The sequence below is a fragment of the Phodopus roborovskii genome, unplaced genomic scaffold (genome assembly GCF_943737965.1).
Source record: "Phodopus roborovskii unplaced genomic scaffold, PHOROB, whole genome shotgun sequence".
Lineage (NCBI taxonomy): Eukaryota > Metazoa > Chordata > Mammalia > Rodentia > Cricetidae > Phodopus > Phodopus roborovskii.
In genome coordinates, this window is record NW_026126571.1 from 2,334,856 (window position 1) to 2,357,137 (window position 22,282).

General features: G+C 43.3%; 1 protein-coding gene across 1 annotated transcript in view; it reads right to left on the reverse strand.

The window, feature by feature from the left end:
* M1ap (meiosis 1 associated protein) overlaps positions 1-20,824 on the reverse strand; it is a 54,379-nt gene extending 33,555 nt beyond the window's left edge. Inside the window, exons 1-3 of the mRNA XM_051203174.1 lie at positions 20,585-20,824; positions 16,050-16,235; positions 7,744-7,912 (exon numbers count right to left, since the gene is read on the reverse strand). Coding sequence (XP_051059131.1) covers positions 7,744-7,912; positions 16,050-16,235; positions 20,585-20,824 — 595 coding nt within the window. The remainder of the gene's footprint in view (positions 1-7,743; positions 7,913-16,049; positions 16,236-20,584) is intronic.
* Positions 20,825-22,282: the final 1,458 nt, after the last annotated feature.

A 22,282-nucleotide genomic window follows, 5' to 3' on the forward strand; every position in this document is an offset into this window, starting at 1 on the left:
ATTTAAAGCGCCGTGCAGCTTCTGGGCGCAAAGATCAAGAAGTCGCCTCTCGGAAAGCCTACAAAGATGCGAGTGAGCACTTAAACACTAAGGGCCTTGCCATTTATTTTTTTGCCCTTGTGTGCTGAAAATTCCAATGAAGTATATGATCCAAATTGGAAGAAAAAATATTTTAACTATAGTTCTCAATGGTCCTATTTTATTAAAAAAAAAAAGGAGTTCCCATGTAAAAGAGGTTGCTTGCGGTGATTGAGATATGCTGAAGTCTCAAGTACAATTTGGGGCTGGAGCAATAGCTCGGTTGGTAAAGATTTTTTGCCTCATGAACATGAGGACACGGGTTCAATCCCCGCATCCTGTGTGAAAATGCATGCGTGGCGTGCATGCTTGCCATCCAAGCACCAGCGAGGAAGAGGCAGGAGGGTACCTGGAGCTCACCGGACAGCCGGTTAGTCTAATTGGTGAGCTCTAGACCCACCAGAGAGCCCGTCTCAAGGGAGGTGGGTGGCATTCCTGCACATGGCCCCCGAGGCTGCACTCCGGCTTCCCCAGGCATCTCCCCCATGTCAGCAACACATAAAAGCAGTTAGATAACGTGTTACTTGCCTTGGTAAACACTCGTCTTAGGAGATACTTCAAGCAATACTAGGGAGGCTGAGGCAAAATTGCTGTGAATGTGGCTCTGGGGTAGGTACCAATGTCAGGACCCCATAAAGGGACGCTGTTTCAAAAGCAAGAGTCTTTTATTCCCCTGCAGACATTAATTTACACATGACACAACTTAAAGGCATTCAGTGTAAACTGATGGATGTTCAGAGCTTGAAAGCTGACTGGGAAGTAGCGTTTTCATAGGCACCGAGGTTGGAGAGGAGGGCCGGGAAGGGAGAATGAAAAAAGGCAGACATACACCTTTATCTTCAGCACTTGGGGGGCAGAGGCAGGTGGGTCTCTGTGAGTTTGGGGCCAGTCTGGTCAACAAATTGAGTTCTAAGCCAGCCAAGACTTCACAGGGAGGTCCTGTCTTACAAAGAAAAATAAAGCATATAGACTCAAGCTCCTTTTCCTGGAGGCTCCTGAGTGGTCAGTGGTGTGAAGATGAGCTGTGTATTTCCTTCCCAGTCACCCCAAACACACTGAAAAACACATCAAAGTGGATGATGGATGCCAAACTTCCTATGAGAAACAGGAGGCCATAGAAGTAGCTGCTGATGCTCCGGGGAAGGGTGGAAGGGTTGATTACGACTGAATCAGTGCTGGGAATGGCACACGAGGCTTTCCCACAAAGCCAGGTGTCAGAGTGTACCTGGCATTCTCCGAGAGCCGGAGAGAGGAAGCACAAGTCAATCTGGGTTCTTAATTTGGTCATCATAAAAAAGATGGAGAGAAGGATATTCTCTCCCAGGCTGACGGATACTGCTGTGCTTCAGTCGTTGGGACCCAAAGGGCTAGCAGAATCCTGGAGCTGTGCAATCTCTCTAAAGAGGATGATGCCTGCTGTTAGGTTGTCAGAAAGCCCTTAAACACAGAAGGCGAGCCTGGAACCGAGGAACCCAAGGTCCAGAGTCTTGTTACACTTGTCCTGCAACACAGACGGCAAAACACCGCTCTGAAGAAACGCCCTGTTAAGAATATCCTAAACTTCTGGCCAAGAGAATGAAGGAAACCAAAGATAAATGCCAAGAACAGATTGTCAAGAGCTGTAGGCAAGTCTTTATGAGTAACAAATAAATGATCAGATCTTAAAAAAAAAAAAAAAAGCGTAGATTCAAGAGGCCTAGTGAACTCCAGACAGGATAAATGCGAAGAAATCTATGCTTGCTGAAACTAACATAAAGACATGTTTCATGAAAGCAGCCAGAAAAATGATCCTTTCCAGATAGCTGGAAATGATTTAAGGGCTGTCACTTTTAGACAGAAACCAGGGAAGGCCAGAAGACAGTGAAATATCTTTAAATTACCAAAACAGCCCAGGCAATCTATAATTCCATGTATGAGACAAATATGCTTCAAGAGTGAAGGAGGAAGAGACATTTTCAGATAAATGGCAGACCCATGCTACAAGAAATACCAGGTCCTTCAAGGGGAAGGACCTGGTATCCAAGGGAAACTTGGATATCCATCTAGGAATGAATGAGGAGATTTACAAGTGGCAAAAATATATGGGTAAAGATGGAGGACCCAAGATTTAAGACTAGGAGCTGGGAGAGACAGCTCAGCAGTTAAGAGCAATTCCCAGCATGCACATGGCAGCTTATAACCATCTGTCACTCCAGTCCCAAGGGATCTGATACCCTTTTAGGGCCTTTGTAAGCATGGAACACACACAATAACTACAGCATAAACAATAGTGTGTATGTAACCCTAGGACTCAGAACTTGAGAGGTACAGGCAGAGCAGTCAGAAGTTTTTCAAAGTCATTATCAGCTGTATATATTGAGTTCAAGGCCAGTCTGGTTCAATTAGACCCGTTTCAAAGAAATAGGGTCAAACAAACAACAAACAAGTAAATGATAGACTACATTGGAAATGGGATAAATGGGCCTCCATAATTGTGAAGTTTTTCTATATTTTATATGAAATAGTGCTGTATTAATTTTAAGTAGGCTATAAAAGTTTAAAATGGATTTTAAGCACTATGGCACTATGTTAACTCTAATTAGATTGCAAAAAGACAAAAATATAATGTAACCTCCCCCCAGAGAAGCCACAAAAAATGTGAATTATTTTTTAGAATTCAAATGTGAATTTGAAGATCAATCTCTAAATTACAATAGATAAAATAGAATTAAAATGCTTTTTCTGTTTTTTTTTTTGGGGGGGAGGACAGGGTCTCATTATATAGCCCTGGATGGCCTAGAATGCACTATGTAAAACCAGGTTGACTTTGATCTCACAGAAATCTGCCTCCCTCTGCCTCTTGAGTGCTGGGATTAAAGGCATGCACCACCACACCCAGCTAAACTAAAAATATTTATGTTTATTTGTGTATGTCTTTGTGTGTACTACATATATTCAGGTGGCGCATATTTGGAGGCAAGAAGGGGCTGTTACCACCCCAGGTGGTTGGGAACCTGGGTCCTTTGGAAGAGCCGCAAGAGCTCTTAACTGCTTAGCCATCTCTCTAGCACCAAATTAAAAAAAAAATGTTTAAAGATAGACCCATATGTATATGGCTGGTTTTAGGTCTACCATTTTAGTTTTTGTTTGTTAACTCTGTTTTTGTTGGTCTTTTTTTCCTCCTGCTTTCCTGCCTTTGAGGGGGGGTTTATCTTTAAATAAATATATACTGTAGATAATAAAATAATCAAGATAAATAAATAAAATACATTTGTTGTATAAAACATGTCTTTATATTCATTCTGATACCTCTAAGTTTTATTTGCAATGTGTATTAATAATACACAGAAGGATCTATGCACCTTGTCTGAGGTGATGATTTGTAAGTGTATACTACTATGAAAACTCATTGAGCGGTATGTGTTGAGAGGATGTAACTTCTGGTAGGTAGATTGTTCCTCAAACTGGCAAGAACAAACTTTCAAAAATCTCATTTTAAAATAACTTCAGATATTCTGCTAAATTCCTATTACTTTAATTACAAAAGGGAGGTTGCTGTTTTTTTTTTTTTTCTGAGACTTCTGTTAATAAAACAAATGTCTGTCTGTGTTAAAAATCTTTAGGTTGCAAACACAACAGAGCTTCTAATTTAGTCTTAATGCCACAAGAAAATGACTTTAATGCAGTTATCAAAGACAAACTCGATGAGCAGCTGCTCATTTTGGTCTACTCTCTAGGGCGCTGGAGCCTGACAACTGTTTGAAGTACAGAAGGGGATGCCTAGTCCCTGGCTAGGTCTTTCTGGAATCTTCTTTTAAGAAGCAATGAATCTTTATCTTCTTTGTTTGGATTGTTAACATTTGGTGTTTCCTGAGAACACATATGGCTAGAGTACCTTTCCAAGGGAGCTTGACATCGATCCCTGGTAAACTCTAGGAGGAAATTTTAAACAGATGGCTTGTGAGCACTTAGCAAAGGAACCTGATATGCTTGTGTACGTGGCTGAGAAATGTAGGCTCGTTGGCAGCCTCGTTAAGTTGATTTGTAACTGGTTCAAGACTTATATACCCAATCAGTGCAGGCGGTTGTCAACCTGGACAGATGCTGTCTAGATGCCAAAGGATATTGATCACTGTGGTCTTTTTAGTTTTGGCATATTTATTGCTTACCCACTCTTTGGAAGGCTATTATAAAAAGTTTATTATATGCAAATGAAGACATACTATGTGTGCTCATGCAAGCTCCAAAAGCTCAACAGTAATTGGACAGTCGTGAATTCTTTTGTTTAACTTGAGAAGTAGAATGCCATTAATAGCAGGGATACATCTGTGTGCTGCTCTCTGATCTTCAGATGAAGACTTGCCACACTGAACTTCCTTATGGTTAAAAAGTAGCTTGCTACTCTAAGCTGTTATTTAATTTCCCTGAGCTTTGTAAAGAAGTGACATCTCCTGTAGTCCTTTAGTTACTTGGGCTCCCTCTCCTCAGTACCAAAGATTCATTCACATTGTTCTACATAGCTGAGGTTCATTCTCTGCATGCTCTGCTTTATGATGACGTCTCAAATTCTGTACTCCAGATAGCGACTTTTTACTGGTTATGTGGGTTAGAGCTGTAGCTCTGTTTTTCTTCTGACCACTTTTTTCGTGCATCTTCTGACAAACAGAAATTCTGATCTTTAGTATAGTGACGATTATTTTGTCTCCCACCATTAGCAGACTTTGCATCTCATTTGGTAAACACTTCCTTCTTCTTACCGATCATCATACCATTTTCTCTTATGTAGTTCCTTCTAGAAGTTTTTATCTTTCATGTTTAGGTTTTCAATCCATTTAACATGTTATACATTCTGTAAAGTAGGGATCTAATTCTCCCTTTCCCTGTAAGGAATGCTGATAGTTCTAGAATGACTTAACAACTACATTAATCTTTTTTTCATTGTTTTTCCATGGCAGCCACAGTGCATATCAAGTTTTCATGTGACTTTCTACTTCTTGGCTCAATAATGTGCTTCAGACAGAAGAAATTATCCCTGCGTCAGTATGATGCGATCTAGTATTTTATTTGTTTGTTTGTTTGTTTATTGGCAGTACTGGGTGTAACAGCCAGAGCACCATGCACGTGATGCAAAGGGTAGTGTCTTATTTAACAACTTTGCGAATCATCCTTACACCTGGCATGGCACATCCTTAGCTCGAATTCATGCACGCACATGAGTGTGTGCACACACACTTCCCATAGGATTAGCTCATCAGATTAGCAACAACAACAAAAAAGGGAGCTGGGTGTGGTGACACACAGCTGTAATCTCAGCATTTATGAGACTGAAATAGGAAAATCTTATTTTTCCAGGGAAGCCTGGGTAACTAGAACTACATGATGGGACCCTGTTTCAAAAAACAAAATAACCAAACCAAGTTAGAACAAAATCAATAAAAAAAAAAAATCTGATAGGACTTCCAATGGAATCACACTAGTAGGTCAGTTTGGGGAGATCTGAACTGTAACGATAATGAATGTTTTATCCACCATCATGTTCCAACTCTAACTTCTTTAAGGTACACCAATGAAGCTTTAGGTACTCCCAAGAAGTACCATAGTATGCATCCCTGTTGGTATTTCTTTCTTTTTTGAAAAAAGTTATTATGCATATGTGTCTGTATGAATGGATGCCATGTGCATGTGGGTGCCCGAGGAAGCAAGAAGAAGATCTTGGATCTCCTGGAGCTGTATTTAAAGGTGGATGTGAGCTGCCCCTCTGAGTGATAGGCAACCGTCTTAGTTACTGCTTTATTGCTGTGAAGAGACACCGCGGCCTAGGAAACTCTTATAAGGAAAACATTTAATTGAGGACTTGCTTACAGTGTCTGAGGGTTAGTCCAGGCATAGCACTGGAGCATAGCTATGAGCTTTACATGCTGACACATAGGAAGCAGGTAGAGAGAGGGATAGGGAGAGAGGGAAGGGGGGGGGGGAGACAGACAGACGGACAGACAGACAGACAGACAAGCAGGCTAGGCCTGACCTTGGCTTTTGAAGCCTCAAAGCCTGCTTCTAGTGACACACCTCCTCCACCAAGGCCATACCTCCCAATCCTTCCCAACAGTTCATCAACTGGGGACAAAGCTTCCAAGTATATGAGCCTGCGAGAGACCATTTTCATTCACACTACACACTCGCAACTGCTGAGTTTTCTCTTATTTCTAAGGAGCTAGGGATTGAGCCCAGAGGTAGAATGCTTGTGTTGGTGCAAGGGACTGAATTTAATCCCCAGCGCTGCAGCAGATAGGGAAACAAGAGGAAAAATATTAAAAAGACTTCACTTCTGGGGTACAACAGCTCAATGGGCAAAAAGCACTTGCCACTCAGACCCAGCAACCTGAGTTTGATCCCTGGGACCCACAGAAACATGTGGCATGCACCTGTAAGCCCAGCAGGCTTAGGAGGCAGCCACGAAAGAATCATCTGGAAGCTTGCACACCAGTTATTCCGGAGTACACAGAACAGCAGAGACCAGCGACACCCTGCTTTGAGACAAGGTGGAAAGCTCAAGAGGAACTTCCCAATTGTCCTTCAACTCCCACATGCACAAACACGTATGTGCAAATACACATACTAATAACAAAAACGAAACGACACAAAAACATCCCAAAAGAAGATAGCAGCATGATGTATGGCTCTTCTGCAAGGCCGACCTTGGACGCTAGAATTAGCAGAATTTCCTAGACCCTAGGCTGATTAAGGTCATTAGGAATCTGCTGTCAATACAGGGTTGGCTCACGCGTGATGGGAGAAAACACACTGGTTTCCCTGTGGGAGTTTGTATGCTTCGTGGTCAAACACTTTCTCGTTTTTCTTTTAGGAGTGAGAGAGGAAGGAAAACTAGACAAAAGGCAGAGAAGGGCCATGGGAACTGTGTAAAGGTTTTACATTATGTTGGATAAAAGCAAAAAATTACGCAAGCAGGTTCCACCTATGCAGCATAAATGTGACGGGGACAACGTACAAAAATGGAAGTACTGTAATAGGGCGTGTGATTAGGAGAGGCTTCTACGCTGAGAAGTATTTTAATGGCCATGTCTTAATTTTAGTGAAATAATGAGTCACTAGTGTTTGAAGTTTGCTGAGTAACAGGCATGCTAAGAAGCAAATGCTTTTATTATCCCACCATCAATATTAGCACATGGCATTTATCTGTGGCAGGCCCTGTTCTAAGTGCTTTATGTCACAAAATCTGAAAATTTCTCTCTCTTTCCTCTCCAGTCACATGTAGCCTAAGCTGGCCTCAAACTGCTATGTAGTATCTGTTCTAATCCTACCTGCCTCCATTTCCCAAATGCTTCAATTACAGGTACGGGCTATCATGCCCACTTTTTTTCCTTTAAAAAATAATTGGTTTCTTTATTTTATCTTTTGTTTTATATGGATGATTTACCTACATGTGTATCATGTGCATACCACCAGTGACCACTAAGGCTAGACAAGATCACGGGATCCTCAAGAACTGGAGTTACAGATAGTTGCAAGCCACACGTGGGTGTTGGGAACTAAACCCGAATCCTCTATAAGAGCAACAAGTGATCTCAAGCGCTGAGCTATCTCTCCAGCCCCAGGGTAAAGCATTTGAGGCAGGAAGATTGCCAGGACAAAACCAGCATGTGAAACAGCAAAAAGCAAACCCCTCACCGTCATTGTTGGATTCTGCGGTGGGAGTTGGTGAGTCTGTCTGTTCCTGGGGGTCTTTTGTGACCTCGACCACCTGCAGCCTTCTGACACTGAGTAGGTTTATATCTTTCAGCCCTTCTTCCAGCTGTCTGATCACTTCTTTCCCAGGCTGAGAAGTCAGGACAGTAATCTAAAGTGAAATGCATGAAAATAATGAATATGCCTGCTCTTCTTGATAGCCATAGGGAGGAACACACAAGCTATTCTGAAAGACACATTTTTTAAGTCTATGGTAATAGCTGTTGTGTTTAGTACAAAGAGAGAGAGAGAGGCTTAAATATAAATTAGAAATAAAAACTCAGTTGACCTCAGTCAGCATGTTATGAAGTGATACAAATCAAGTTTCTCGTGACAGATTCTGATGGGACAGATAATCATCACAAATCTGTAACCCTGGACAGCTCTTAGACGGTGCCAACAGTGACCAGGGAGAAGCCACACTTGTGGTCTGGTTTTTTTCTTATTCATCCTTGGTTAAAAAGAAAATTAAACATTGGTAGCGTTTTCTCTGCTCAAAATATTTTGCTTCTAAAGGAAAACTGAGGTCCGTGTGTGTTACATGAGTGTGGTACTGAGGTCTCACTCTGTGTGCGTGTGTTACGTGAGTGTGGTACTGAGGTCTCACTCCGTGTGCGTGTGTTACATGAGTGTGGTACTGAGGTCTCACTCCGTGTGCATGTGTTACATGAGTGTGGTACTGAGGTCTCACTCCGTGTGCGTGTGTTACATGAGTGTGGTACTGAGGTCTCACTCCGTGTGCATGTGTTACATGAGTGTGGTGCTGAGGTCTCACTCCGTGTGCGTGCGTTACGTGAGTGTGGTACTGAGGTCTCACTCCGTGTGCGTGTACTCGATCTTAGAGAGCCTGTTCATTGTTCCTCCCCCAGCTGTGTGTGCTGGGATGTATCACATTCTCAGATGGTTTCTCTGTTTTCTCAGCACAGATCCAGAGGCACGGATTCTTTTGACTCTAAATGTACTTAACCCTTGACCAGTATGATGGGCCTGAAGAAATACTAAGGCATTTGTGTATAATTAGGATCTTCTGTGTCATCAAAATGGATGTTTTCAATGATCAGTTTTGCCCTGAATTTTGAGACTCTGGAAGGCAATTGTATATGCAGTTATTTTGTATGTAAATGTTTTAATTAGCAAAGAGGGAAGATGGGGATGTCTTCTGTACATGTTCCTTTTATTGGTTAATGAATAAAACACCGATTGGCTGATTTGTCAGGCAGGAAGGGACGTAGCTGGGCAGAATCAGGCCTTAAGCAGGGACAAACAGGAAATCGTTCTCTTCTCGATGGAGACGCTGAGCAGTCCTCACGTAGCAGGCAAAGGGGGTGCAGGTCTGTCACACCCCAGTAAGATAAGATCAGGTGGAAATCCAAAGATTAATAGTCATGGGCTAATAATTAAGATAGCGCTAGCTAATAAGAAGCCCTAGTCATTGGCCAACAGTATTATAATTAATATAAGTCTCTGAGTGTTCATTTGGGGATGACATGGCAGTGGCCCAGGCTGGCAGGAAAGAGTTAACATAACCAAGGGATGTGAATGAAAGTACAATCCTAGTATGATTTCTGAAGGCTTTACTGTTGTAGAATGGTTTTAGGTATAGTAACATTGAGAAGAGGGGGACAATGATGTTTACCCATTACCTCCACAAATGCATAGCCTTGCCCTTATTACAAGTGACTCTTGTAAATTAAAATAATCATAACAACTTGAAGTTTTCATTTGGACAGACTCTTATTGCAGTACATCTATGAGTTCGCACAAACCTCTAACGATGCTTTTATACCGTGTGTTTTCCCTCTTTGATATTTCCCATCCCTCTCCCTACACTCTAGTTTTTAATTCCAGCACTGGGGATTGAACCCAGGGCCTTGTCTTTGCTAGGCACATACTCTCCTCTTAGCTCATCAGTCACCTTTTTTACTGTCTCCATAATTTTGCCTTTTCCGGGGTCCTGTGTATGTAGAACAAGTAATGTAGTCTTTTCATTGCCTTCTTTTATTTAGTTATGTGTATTTAAAGCTTTTCCGTGCCTTTTTGGAACTTGATAGTTCATTTAGTTTAGGTGCTGGATAGTATTCCACTGTTGGGATGGACCACCAGGTATTATCCTTTAAGCTACTGAGAGGCATCGTGTTTCAGTGGCTGTGACTACATGCACAAGGTCTGCACACACACACACACACACACACACAAGCCACCAAAATTCCAGCATGGCTAGGGGGGTGGCTCGTGAAGTCCCCCCTCCAGCTGTTAATAATTGATGGCTGCTGGGAGAGGGAGAGTCAGTTTTCTTCTGGCTCCCAAGAGGCTGCCCATGCTCCAGTAGATGGCCCTACATCCTTACATATACAGGTAGCACTAGATGAGTGTGGGCTTAAAAAAAGAGCAAATAAATTAGGAGGCAAAAGTGGGATTGGGATTGGGAGGGTGTTGGAGGGGAGGGCATGGGGGTGGATTGCATCAAAATACATTGAGTGCATACATAAAAGTCTCCAAAAAGAAGAAATCAAAATCCTTAAAACAAAAGACACCGTGTTGCTCCCAAGATTGGAAAGTATAAGCGAAGCTTCATTATAACCATCTTGGTGTGTAGGCACAACCTTTAACTCCTTGGGGTAGATACCAAAGCCCTAAGCGTTGGATTGTGTGGTAGAATTTCGGTTTCATTTTGTAAGAAACCACGTTAGTTACTTTTCTCATTGCTGAGGGCACGTATCTGACAAGGGGAAGGATTTGATCTGTTTTACAGTTCAAAGGGACGCAGCCTATCACAGAGGAGAGGGCATGGAGACAGGGGAACGGGGTGCCCAGCTACACTGCGATCGCAGCCAGGAAGAGGAGCCATGAAGGCTGCCGTGGCTCGGCTTGCTCTCTGCTTTTCATCTAGTCCCGGGCCTGGGTTTATGGAATGGTGCCACCCACACTAGGGGGACTTCTCCTCTCGGTTAATCCAGTCGGGAAACTCTCAGACATGACTAGAGGGTTGTCCCTTAAGTGGTTCCAGATCCTGTCAAGTTGACAAAGTTAATCTTCGCAGAAACATCCGATTGTCTTCTTGCTGGCACCAGATGGAAGTTTTGGTTTTACATCCCTGTGGGCATTTGGTGTGACTTGTGCTCTGGACCGTGCCTCTTTTGATAGGAGGGCAGTTGTGGTGGTATCTTGTTTGTACAAATAAAGAGTGCCTGAAGATGAGAAGGCGGAGCTTGCCACCAGCTAACGGTAGAGGTCTGCAGGTCTGTTCGGACAGACAGAAAGAACGATGGCCAGGCAGAGAAAGGAATATAGGCAGGAGGAAACAGAGACTCACTCTCTTTCCTGCTGGGAAGCTTGGAAGGTAACGGTGGCTATGACTTGCTCCTTCATCTCTCTGATCGCTCAACATTTCCCCCCATATCTGACTCCAGGCTTTTATTATTAAGACCTATTAGAACTTGTGTGACAGATTGGCACAGACCATTAAGATACAAATTCATGAAAAAGTCACTTGGAGGGCACTGGCCCAGGCCCAGGCCTGAGCTAGAGGTGGGACTCCCGCCTGAGTCCCAGCAAATTAACAGTCGAAACTGAGAGAGAATTGGCTTTGGTGGAAGGGAAATTACAGATTGCACATGTGGATCCCGTGGACCATGTGGGCCTGAAGCCTAACTGCATTCTATCCTATCACCCTCCAAGCACCCCCATAGGAATTTTAATGCAGAGGGAAGATATTATTATCATAGAATGGATCTTTTTACCACACATGCTGAGTAAAAAATTAAAAACTTTTGTGGAAAAGATCTCTGAGTTGGTTCTAAAAGGAAAATTGAGACTTTGTCAATTAGCAGGAGTAGATGCAGTTCAGATTACAGTACATTTTGCTATTATTTAGACCTACGAGAACTCATGTTATAGGTAGTGGTGCCTCCTTCTGTCTTACTTTGTATATTTGTGATGACATACCATGCGGATCATCTCTTCATATGCCCACTTGCTACTTGTATGTTTTTTGTTTTTGTTTTGGTGAGTCATCTCTTAAGGTCTTTAGCCTCACTCCTTCATGAAAAGTGTCTTTTCAGCTCATTTGCTTATTGCTTGGATTACTTGTATTTAAAATAAATTAATAAATAAATTAATTATATGTGTATAGATACATTTAATATTTTAAAAAGGTTCATGTTTGAAATTTCTATGTATGATTTTTTTCAATTCAAAATCAGTATTACTTTATTTTATGTATATGAGTGTTTTGCCTGCATGCATGTTTATGTGTCACTTTTGTGTCTGGAACCCTCAGAGGCTTGAAAAGGGTGTCGGATCACTTATGAGCCACCATGTGGGCGCTGGGAATCAACCTCCAGTTCCCTGGAAGCGCAGCCAGAGCTCTTTACCATTTAGCCATGTTTCCAGCTCAAGTTCTTTATATATTCTGGATATTCACTGCCTGTCTGATAAATAGAAAGGGTTTTCTCTGATTTTGTCTTTACTCTCTATGTTCTTTCTTTGCAAGGCAGAGTTTCTCTTTAGTTGTCTTGGTTGTCCTGGAAATTACTCTATAAACCAGGCTGGCCTGGAGCTCACGGAGATCCACCTGCCTTTGCCTCTTTAGTGCTGGGGTTAAATGGATGTGCCAACTCCACCCTTCTTGTTTCTTTTGTAGAGCCAAAGCTTTTACGTTTAATGCAACCCATTTAGCAATTCTTTGTCCGATTGCTTGAATTATTGGAATCCTATTGAGAGACTCATTGTGTATGCCTCAATCCTGAGGTGTTTCCCGTAATTTTTCTCTTATAGTTTCAACAGTTTTACACTGAGGGTCCTGGCAGGGAATCTGTCCTGGGCCTCCTCTCGGAGCTCACTGGTGGCTTTCAGAAGCTAAGCTGTGGTGGGAATGGTCATTTCTGTAGCTAGGAAGACGATGGGGAGGTCTGCTATTTTCTGAACCCTTTTCCTCATTTGGCAAGCAGATAACAGAATTGTCCCAAAGGTGCTGCCCGGCATGGAAGGAGCTCAACATTTGTGCATAGCTTCATGAGGCATAGCTTCCTCCATGTCGTCATCCTGAGACAGCAGAACTCTCCTAATTTCACATCTTGGGCCCTACGCGTGGTGTCTGAGGCTCCCTGGCTCAGAAGCTTCAAAATAGCCCACTGTCCCCTCAAGGTTGTTTTTGGACAGAAGTCACCACCTATCTTCTTAGTGCCGAGGACAATTACAAAGAATACTTTGTGAACAGCTATAGTGTGTCATCTATCTTAAATTTAAATAAATAAAGGAGAAAATTACCTCATGGACTCCTAGTGTTCAGAAATTGCTTTTGGTAGCACTTTACTTAAATAGTATACCATGAAGCAAAACATGAATTCTATATGGCTTTTGTTCTTATCATGTTGAATTGAAATCCAATTTAAATTAAATATAAGTAAACTTCAGATGTAGTAAATTTCAATAAACAGTACATTTATATTACAAATAATACGATTTTGCTGAGGTAAAGTGGCCACTGTTTATCTTGTGGGGTGTGTTTATAGTATTGTGCCATATATTTGAGTATTTTAACTTTGTTGCCATTTATTTTTATCTATAAAATCTTTGTATAATAAAAAACAATCATTATATCAGTTCTGGAGAGACAGCTCAGCAGTTAGGAGCACTGGCTGTTCTTTCAAGGACCTGGGTTCAGTTCTCAACCCTCCACAAATCCTGTGGTGATGTATTATTCATGATTTATTAAAGCTTGCCAGAGAATCCAGAAAGCAAAGTCAGCCACAGGCCATAGAAGCCAGGCACACACCTTTAATCCCAGCAGCCAGAAGCTAGGAGGTGGTGGTGCACACCTTTAATCCTAGGACTCAGGGTTAAGAGGCAGACGGATCTCTGTGAGTTCAAGGCCACCCAGATCTACACAGGATTGATCCAGTCCTACAGAGAAGCAGCTCACACAAAGATGATCTCAGCATCTGGGATGATATGTCTTTTATCCCAGCATTAGGGGATAAAGTCACTTAATTTGATAACCTCTTGTTACATCAATTTTTTTTCTGCTAACGACGTAATGCATTCTTTCTGGTTGAACAAAATTCCACTGTGTATATAACCACACTTCATTTATTCTTCTGCTGAGACATGTAGACTGACTCTGTAATTAGCTATTGTGAATAATGCTGCCATAAGCGTTGGTGTGAACTATCTCTGTGGTATGTTGCTCATTTGCATGCTCCTTGATTTCATTTAGCAGAGTCTGTGTGTTCTCTGGTTTATTACACATTATTATAATTATTCTTTTGGATTTTTTTGTATGGGATTTCATCTAATTCACTTTCTTTGAACCCATCACTGGGATTGGCATTTTTCAGAGGGGTCACACTGCCTTGATTCCTTCATGTCTCTTGGATTTCTCCAATGTTACTTGTGTACCTAGGGTTATTTCATTGTTTGGAATTTTTAAAATCCAGCTGTAGTTTTTTTCAGTTGAAGTATTTGCAATGCTCGAGTAGGACTAGTAGGACCGAGGAGTCGTATCTTCACAGTTAACTGTGAGTGATATAATTCAGTAGCTAAACCCTTAGTCCATGTGCCAGGATGTTGGGCACTACCCACAACTCCGTTCATAGTTTACTCTTGGAGTGGGGACTGTGGAAGCCATTACACTATGTAGGCATCACAATATTTAAAACACAGCCATCCACTTAACTTCAATAACTATTGGGATACAAAGGAACAAGCATAGTACAGTGAGCGCTAAACTATTAGGTACTGAGACCAGGAGACTGGCTGAGAGAGGACAGGGATCACTGTTGGGGCAACCGAGAAAAACAGGCAGAGAGAAGAAGTCTGGAATGTTATCAGGGTCAATGGGGGGGGGCAAACAAGACCACTGAGAGATATTCATACAAACCCGAAGGTCTGAAACAGTAAATGACAAAATGGGTGACAGCTGGGAGATAGAGTGCAGCCCAGCATGTGCAAAGCTCCGAGTCAATGCCCCCATATGTATTATGCAATCCGTAATCTATATCATATGTTATGTGACACTGGTCAGGGTTTCTCCCTTCAGAGGATGGGTCTTGAATTCCTCCTTTCCCTGTGATGTCTTCTGTAGCAAACTGACGGGGGATTTGAGGGTGAAGGCACCAGTTCAAATCTGTAAAGGTGTATCCGTGGGAATGTAGTGGATAGTGGAGTTGGGTTGAGCTTTGCTGAGTGGCCAGAAGGTGTCAGCATTTCCTCTTTTTTCTTTCTGTTTTGGTTTCAGCCCTCAGCATGGAACAGAATTTTGGGTAGTTTCTACCCATTAGTGTTTCATTGCGTACTGGATGATTGGATTTCCCAAGCTTGGTTTATTACACATTCTTATTACACAAGTTGGTTTTTTTGAAAGCAGGGAATTTTAATAATCGTTAGGACAAAGTGGCAACTTCCAACTTCTTTACGTGTGAAACTGGAAATGAGAAGTTCCTCACTATTATTTTTCAATCATCTGTTTGCACCCAGAGTTCACCAAAACTAAGGGCTATTTTAATCCCAACTCACAAATGTACCCACATAACATACACTGATAACTAATTTAAGATTTTTTTTTAATTAAAAAAGACTGTCTAAGCCTGGCACCAGAGTAGCATCAATTTTGACCTTTGTTAACCCTGCTACAAAGCCTCCAACATGCAGTTTGTCCTGCCTGCAAGATGTGCTGGAGTAATCGTGGCACAGAGCTGTGGGAGCGGCCAGCCAATGACTCGTCCAGTGCCATGAGAGGGCGCCCACAGCATGGCCAGGATCCAGGAGCAGGACAGCCCAGAGACCCAGGATAGACCCGGACACAAAGGCCAATGAAAGGATTCCCAATGGTACTCTGCTATGCTTGCAGATTGGTGCCCAGCCCAGCTGTCGTCAGATAGGCCTCCCCAGGCAGCTGAGAGGAGCAGATGCAGACACCCACAGCCAAACACTAGGTGAAGCCAGAGGAAGCCTGAAGAAGGGGGGGGGGGTGGAGAAGGATTGTAGGAGCCAGAGGGGTCAAGGACTCCACAAGAAAATGGCCCACAGAATCAAGTGAGCAGGGTTCACAGAAGCTCCCAGAGATGGAAGAGACAATCGTGGAACCTGTATGGTTGGGTGTAACTCCAGGTCTTGGGTATGCAACACACACACACACGCACGCACACACACACACACACACACACACACACACACACAGAGAGAGAGAGAGACGATGGAACCATGGAAATGGGGAAGTGGCTCCATGCCCTAGAACCAGCATCACTTACCTCCAGGGAATTGCAGGGCTGAGCAGCACCTGTGGTCATGTATCTGCTGAACTGCTTGAACTGTTGGAGCCCATCCTCTACAGCCAGCGGCAGTAAGGTACGATGTGGTCTGTAACAACCTTCTACTTGTAACATGCGCAGCTCTGAGATGCAGGCCTGCAGCCTCACAAAATTCCCTCTCACTTGCTGCAGATGAATCAAAGACACAAATCTTTAGCAACCCAGTATGCTGGGCAACTTCTGTCAAACCCACAGACTAGAGTCACCTGGGAAGAACCCTCAATCAAGGAATTGTCTCCATTGGTCTGTGAGCTTGTCTGTGGGGCAGTGATGAAGGGGGCCTGGCCTGCTATGCTCTGTGCCAATGCTGGGCCAGTAGTTTGGAGCCCTGTAAGAAATCAGATTGAACAAGCAACGGGAAGCTAGCCAGTAAGGGGCTTTCCTCCTAACTCGGTAATGGTGGCTCGTGCCTTTAATCCTAGCTCTTCAGGAGGCAGAGGCCATTGGAGTTCTGAGTTCAAGGCCAGACTGGTCTACAGGGTGAGTTCCAGGGCTACACAAAGAAACCCTGTCTTCAAAAACCAAACCAAACCAACCAACCAAGCAAACAAACAAGCAACACCCCCCCCCAAATCCCCAAAACTAAAAAGAGCCTTAGATTCCCTGAACTGAAGGATGCTGGCATGGAACTTGAGTCCTCTGAAAGAGCCATCTTAACTTGTGAGCCATCTCTCCAGCCTCAACACTTTGTGTTTTACAGCTTTGGAAAATCACTGTATTGTGTATTTTAGTTTCCTTTCCTTCTGTTCGAATTTTTTGTCACAACTAGAAAGATTTGGGCCTGTTTTGGTTTTTATCTCCATAACTCCATGCTTATCTGAGTCCTTTACATTGTCTCTCTAGCAGTACTTAGTTCACTGTGTGGTAGAATTACTGTATTTCCTTGACTTATTCTCCCTGTCCCGATGCTCTCAGTTAGAGTCTACTATACCATCTTTCTTAGGACTTGCCTTTATCTGCGCAGTCTTTGACATGATCAACTGTTAGCTACTAAAGATGAGGAAATAAACATTATAGCTAAACTAGAGCATTCTGGACCCTAATACCTCATTGTCGATAATAATTTCAATAAATTCTTTATTGGAAAATGTAAAAGAATTAGGAAGAGTTTCACAGTAAGGACATTCTTCTGGAATCCTCCTTTGAGGGGGAAATTAATCATTTGGGTTAGAATTATTTATATTCATGTCACAATGGATATAAAAGGAAGTCTAATATTTTAATTATAAATGCTCTGCCATTGTTCCTTATAAAAGGTTCAGAATTATTTGATGTTACTGAAAAATTAAATACGAGGGGTAATCTTGGTTTTGTCCTGCATACTGTTCCCCAGACCGCATTCATGTTTTGCGGTGTCTCTGCAGAAAGGCCATGTCAGATGTCGCTATGTTTCGGTGGAAATGGAATTAAGGGCCTGATTTCCTTATAGACTGGACTGTTTGTGTACATCATGTGGTGGCCTCGTTCCTATAGTTTTCTTGAGTTTCTGACTAGCATTGTATTTACTGTTCTACAGGAAGGAAATTTTGGCTTTTAATTTTTCCTGAGTTGCCCATGAGGAGTCTCAACTGTGACTTTGATTTTCAGGACTGAATATAGGCAGTTAAAAGGCCTTACCTGGAAGGTTTCATGGGGGGTAGTGGAAGCGAAATGGCAGTTTCCAGCCTAGATTTGGTGTACAGCCAATTCACCTCAGTCTCCGAAGGATGTGGCCAAGGGCTCAGGCTGCCCTGGCACATCCGGTTCTTGGGATATTTGCATGCCTAGCTCAGACACCTTCATTCCTACATCCCTGAGGCCTGTGGCTATGTTCTCAAGTGCTTCTGTGAAGACTCCTTTGTGAGGGAGTCGGGGACATGAGTACTCTGTTCTTTATCCCGACTGAGTTCTTTGCTGCTGCTAGTCTTCCCTCTGCTTTCCCTAATCCCATGTTGATAAAGCCGTCTGGGGCTCACCCAACAGTGAGACTGTGGCTTCATCTGTGCCAACCACTCTGAGGAAAACGGGAAAGCGGGGTGTGGAGGCTCACACCTGAAATCCCAGTGCTCCGTAGAGTAAGTGGGGGGAACTGTCACGAGTCTGAGGCCAGCTTAGGCCAGATAGTGAGCCCCAGACCGGGCTGGTTGACAGAGTAAGACTGATTTGAGTAAACGAAAGAAATGAGACTCAAAAATTTACCACTAGCACACCAACAACAGAGAGTGTGCCCAGGTTAGACTCTTAATTATCTGCTTGCAGGAGGCCATGAGCTTTAACCCTTTCCTGGGTGTGTTGGTTCCTTTGGCACCTGGCAGGTCAGCTGTTTCCCAGCTTAGTTAAATTCCTGACAAGTTCACGGTTTCTACTATGAAAGTGCCTGCCTTTCCTAGTGGAGTGATTAAGGGATCAATTGATTTAAAAATGGCCACCTGTACTGGGAGATAAAGGCACCTGAAGAAAAACTGTCACAGTACCCGATACTGAGAAGTTTCTGTTTACCTTTCCAGACCACTGTCTACTCTTCTGGCTTTGTATCCTTGGAGGCCAACCTATAGGAAACAACTCACCGTGTCTCCCCACACTTCTTTAAAAAGGTGTGTATCGTGGGAGGCGCTAGCTGGGGATTTAGATGTTGGAGCCCCACTTACCCATACCGTACTTAGCTGAGCTCAGGCTCTTCAACCCAGCCAAACCCACCGTCAAGGCCCTTGTACCTCCTGCAATGGCCCTGAATAAAATCTTCTTGAGCCAACAGATCCAGCTTTATACTTGGAGGCGTGGGATCAAACTCAGGCCCTTGAACTTAGCTTAAGTCTCAAGCTTATGCAGACAAGCTCTTTAATTAATGAACTATCTCCACAACATCCTGTCACATGCTTTGTTTGTGTTTTTCTAGGCAAAAAGGTCCATCTGGGGTCTGTGGCTTTGCCTGGGTTTCTGATGAATGCAATGTGGAAGAGGTGTGTGTGGGGGAGGGGGCAGAGGCAGGTGGATCGCTGTGACTTTGAGACCAGCCTGTTCTACACATCTAGTCCCAGGACAGCCAGACTACACAGAGAAAGCCTGTCTTGAGAAACCCAAACAAACGGTTGACACAGAAGGGCCTAAGCCATTGTGGATGGTGCCATTCCTAGGCAGCTGGCCCTGGCTTGTGTAAGGAAGCAGTCTAAGCCATGAATGACACAGAGAGCAGCATCTTCCATGGCCTCTACCTCAGTTCCCGAATTCCTGCCCTGACGTCCCTTCAGGACGGACTGTGTCCTGAACATGTAAGTCCAGTACACCTTTCCTGCTGTGAACCAGAACTCCTGAGACCAACTGATGGATCAGAACTTCAGGACCACGCACGTAGAGACTGGAATGTTGCAAGTCCAAAGGCTAATTAATTACCCTATGGTGGGCTAGTTCTAGCCCTTTGGAGCCACTCCTTGGCTACCCGTGTTGGAATCACCGTCTTATGACTAATAGAGTTAAAACCTCTGGTGTCTATTAGCTTAGCAGACCTCTAGCTTTTACCAGCTCAGACTAAGAATGCCATCCAATGGCATCTTGGGCCTTTAGTAAAGCCTCCTCCATTTCACCCCCATTTCACTGTAACTGCAGCGCTGATGTATCCAACAATGTAGTTTATATTTTAAACTTGACCTGATTTATGAATTTCTTCATAAACCTGCTCCCACATTGGAACATGGAATATGCAGTAACCTGAAAATTTGTGTTCCCTTGCTGTGGCCACTCAAAACGGCTTCAGAATAAACCATCTAATCCCTTTCAAGATGAGACTTATAGTTTTTGCATCAACCCCTCCAAGTTGTTTAGGATCGTGGTATTTTATCACAGCCATAGATAGCAAACTCGAACAAATGCGTATTATTTCCATACTTTACAGTACCAAAAGAAATATTAATTCCCACTTTCAATCAGGAGAATGAGACATTAATTTAAAAAAAAATGAGTGGATTCTAGTTCAATTTTACGCACGCAATCAGCTACACGGTGTGAAATTCCTGCCTTTGGTTATCTTAAAGACATACTACATGCCCATTGAGTTGGCAGCAAGGATGACTCAAAAAGGGAGACTTCCCCATCCCTGGCATTTTGAACTGTATCTGAGGGGAAGGAGGAGAGTAGAGACTTGTGAGGGACCTTTGCAAAGATAATGGCCCCTGCCTCGGTCACTCTTCTCTAGAACCTGAAGTGGTGGACAGGAATTAAAGTTTCACCGGAGCGGAGCACACGGGAAACGGTTTGTTTTCCAGTTAGGCTTTTCTGAGCAAAGAAAATTAGGGCCTTGAGTTTCACCCCAGGACAAGTTTGGGAGAGAGAGAGAGAGTGCCTGAGTAACCAGACCTCTGAAGAGATTTAGAAAGGGCTCTAAGTGTTCACACGTCCAACGAGGAGCCAACGTGGTTTTTACTGCTAACTGCTAACAGCTGTGAGCTCTGCTGTGGCAATCTCATTTGCTTTCAGGACTCCATGAGTATAGATAGACTCACCACAAATGGGAGGATACACTCATGTTGGCTTTGTACTGTGTATAAGCTGAACAGAGACATTCGGCTGGGGCCCATCAAGCTGCAGGCTATGGAGAAAAAGTTCTGTAAGGCCTCACAGAGGTTGGGGCAGATGTCGGCCCAGGAAGGCTCAGCGATATGCACAATGAGAAGCCTCGGAGGCTGATGACTTATCTTCGAGGTAGGAGAGGCCCCTCTACAGTTAGTTCTCCTTCGATTCATGGCCGTCAAACCAGCGTGGAACTGTAGCCAACGCTTGAATAATTGATATTTTCTAGAGCTAGAAGAAAAGGAAAAGAAACAACTGGCTTTCATAAAACTGGATCAGGTACTTGAAGCAAAGAACATAAACCCAGGGGATAAATCCAAAAAAGATTCAGTCTGGGTACTAAATCAAACTTGTCAAGGTCATCCCCCCATATTAAAGGCACCCAAGGGATTTCAATATTTTATTTTCGTGTAGAGATGCTAAGTGGAAGTAACAAAGAATACAGGAGTTAGCCTAGAGGTCATTATGCCGCCGAGTATGTTTGATCTTACTCGCCTGATCTTTTTTCTTTCACCTCCCACGCGTAGGGATTATAGATGGGCACACTGTGCCTCAGATCAAGTTTTGTGCAAGCTATTTGCCCTCATGAATTTTGTTTATTGCTTATTATGCTACCCTGTAACTTGTTTCTATGTCTGTTTTCCCTGCCATTATTGGGAAGCCTCCATAGGAGTTGGTCTGGGAGGTTCTCAAAACAATGAAGGTTCTTGCCGTTCTCTGGCTTCCCCATCATAACTAGTTGGTAGCTGCTATTGCACACACCTAGGATAAATGCTATAGAGAAATCACGTTGGAACTGAGCTGGAAAGGTTCCTCCCTGATGGCTACCACTCACAGAGCTGGAAGGTGAGCTATGAAGGCTGTTGGGGCAGGAGCCATCAACAGTCTTATACAGCTGGGAACCTTAGGAACTATGGAACTAACCTTCCTGGAAAGATGTGCCCACTGATGCAATAGTGGCTTGACTGTTGTGGGCCAGGAGCAACCAACCACTTCCCAATTAGATTCCGGGAAGGCTGTGTGAGAGGAAACCCATAGCTACTGCCATACACTGTGCATGAACTCCACGTGACTGTGGAGTTCATAGTCGCTAGTGGGGAGCCTAACACTGCTACTCAGTTAAATTAACACGCTATTAAACCACCTCCCAAATATGTATGTTTATACCTGCAGACGAAGGCTACTATCAGCTTAAAAAAAAAAAAAAAAAAAAAAGGAGTCCATTCCTGGCAGTGAACAGAGGTGAATATGAAGACCTTACACAAGATACTGAGGTTAAAGGATGGGTGTTCAAGGGCTCCATCCTAAATAAGGCATCTATGTTGTTCCTTTAAGTCTCGGGGGACATCAAAATCAAAGCAGATATGCCTACTGGCTCTCCTAATAGTCAGCTATGGAAGGGAGGGGGGAGGGGCGCCCAGGGTCCTACCACTTACTACTGAACTGTTTGCAGCTAACAGATTCTGGGAGATGGGGAGGCATAGACAGCATCCAGTTATATATGAACTGCTAAGCTTGGGGTCACATAGATGATTCTAGTTGAACACTAGTGGGACACTAAACAAAACAAAAACTGGTAAACGTGGGAAAGAGTTTTCTAAGGAGGAAGGGTGGTAGGAAAATACGAAAAG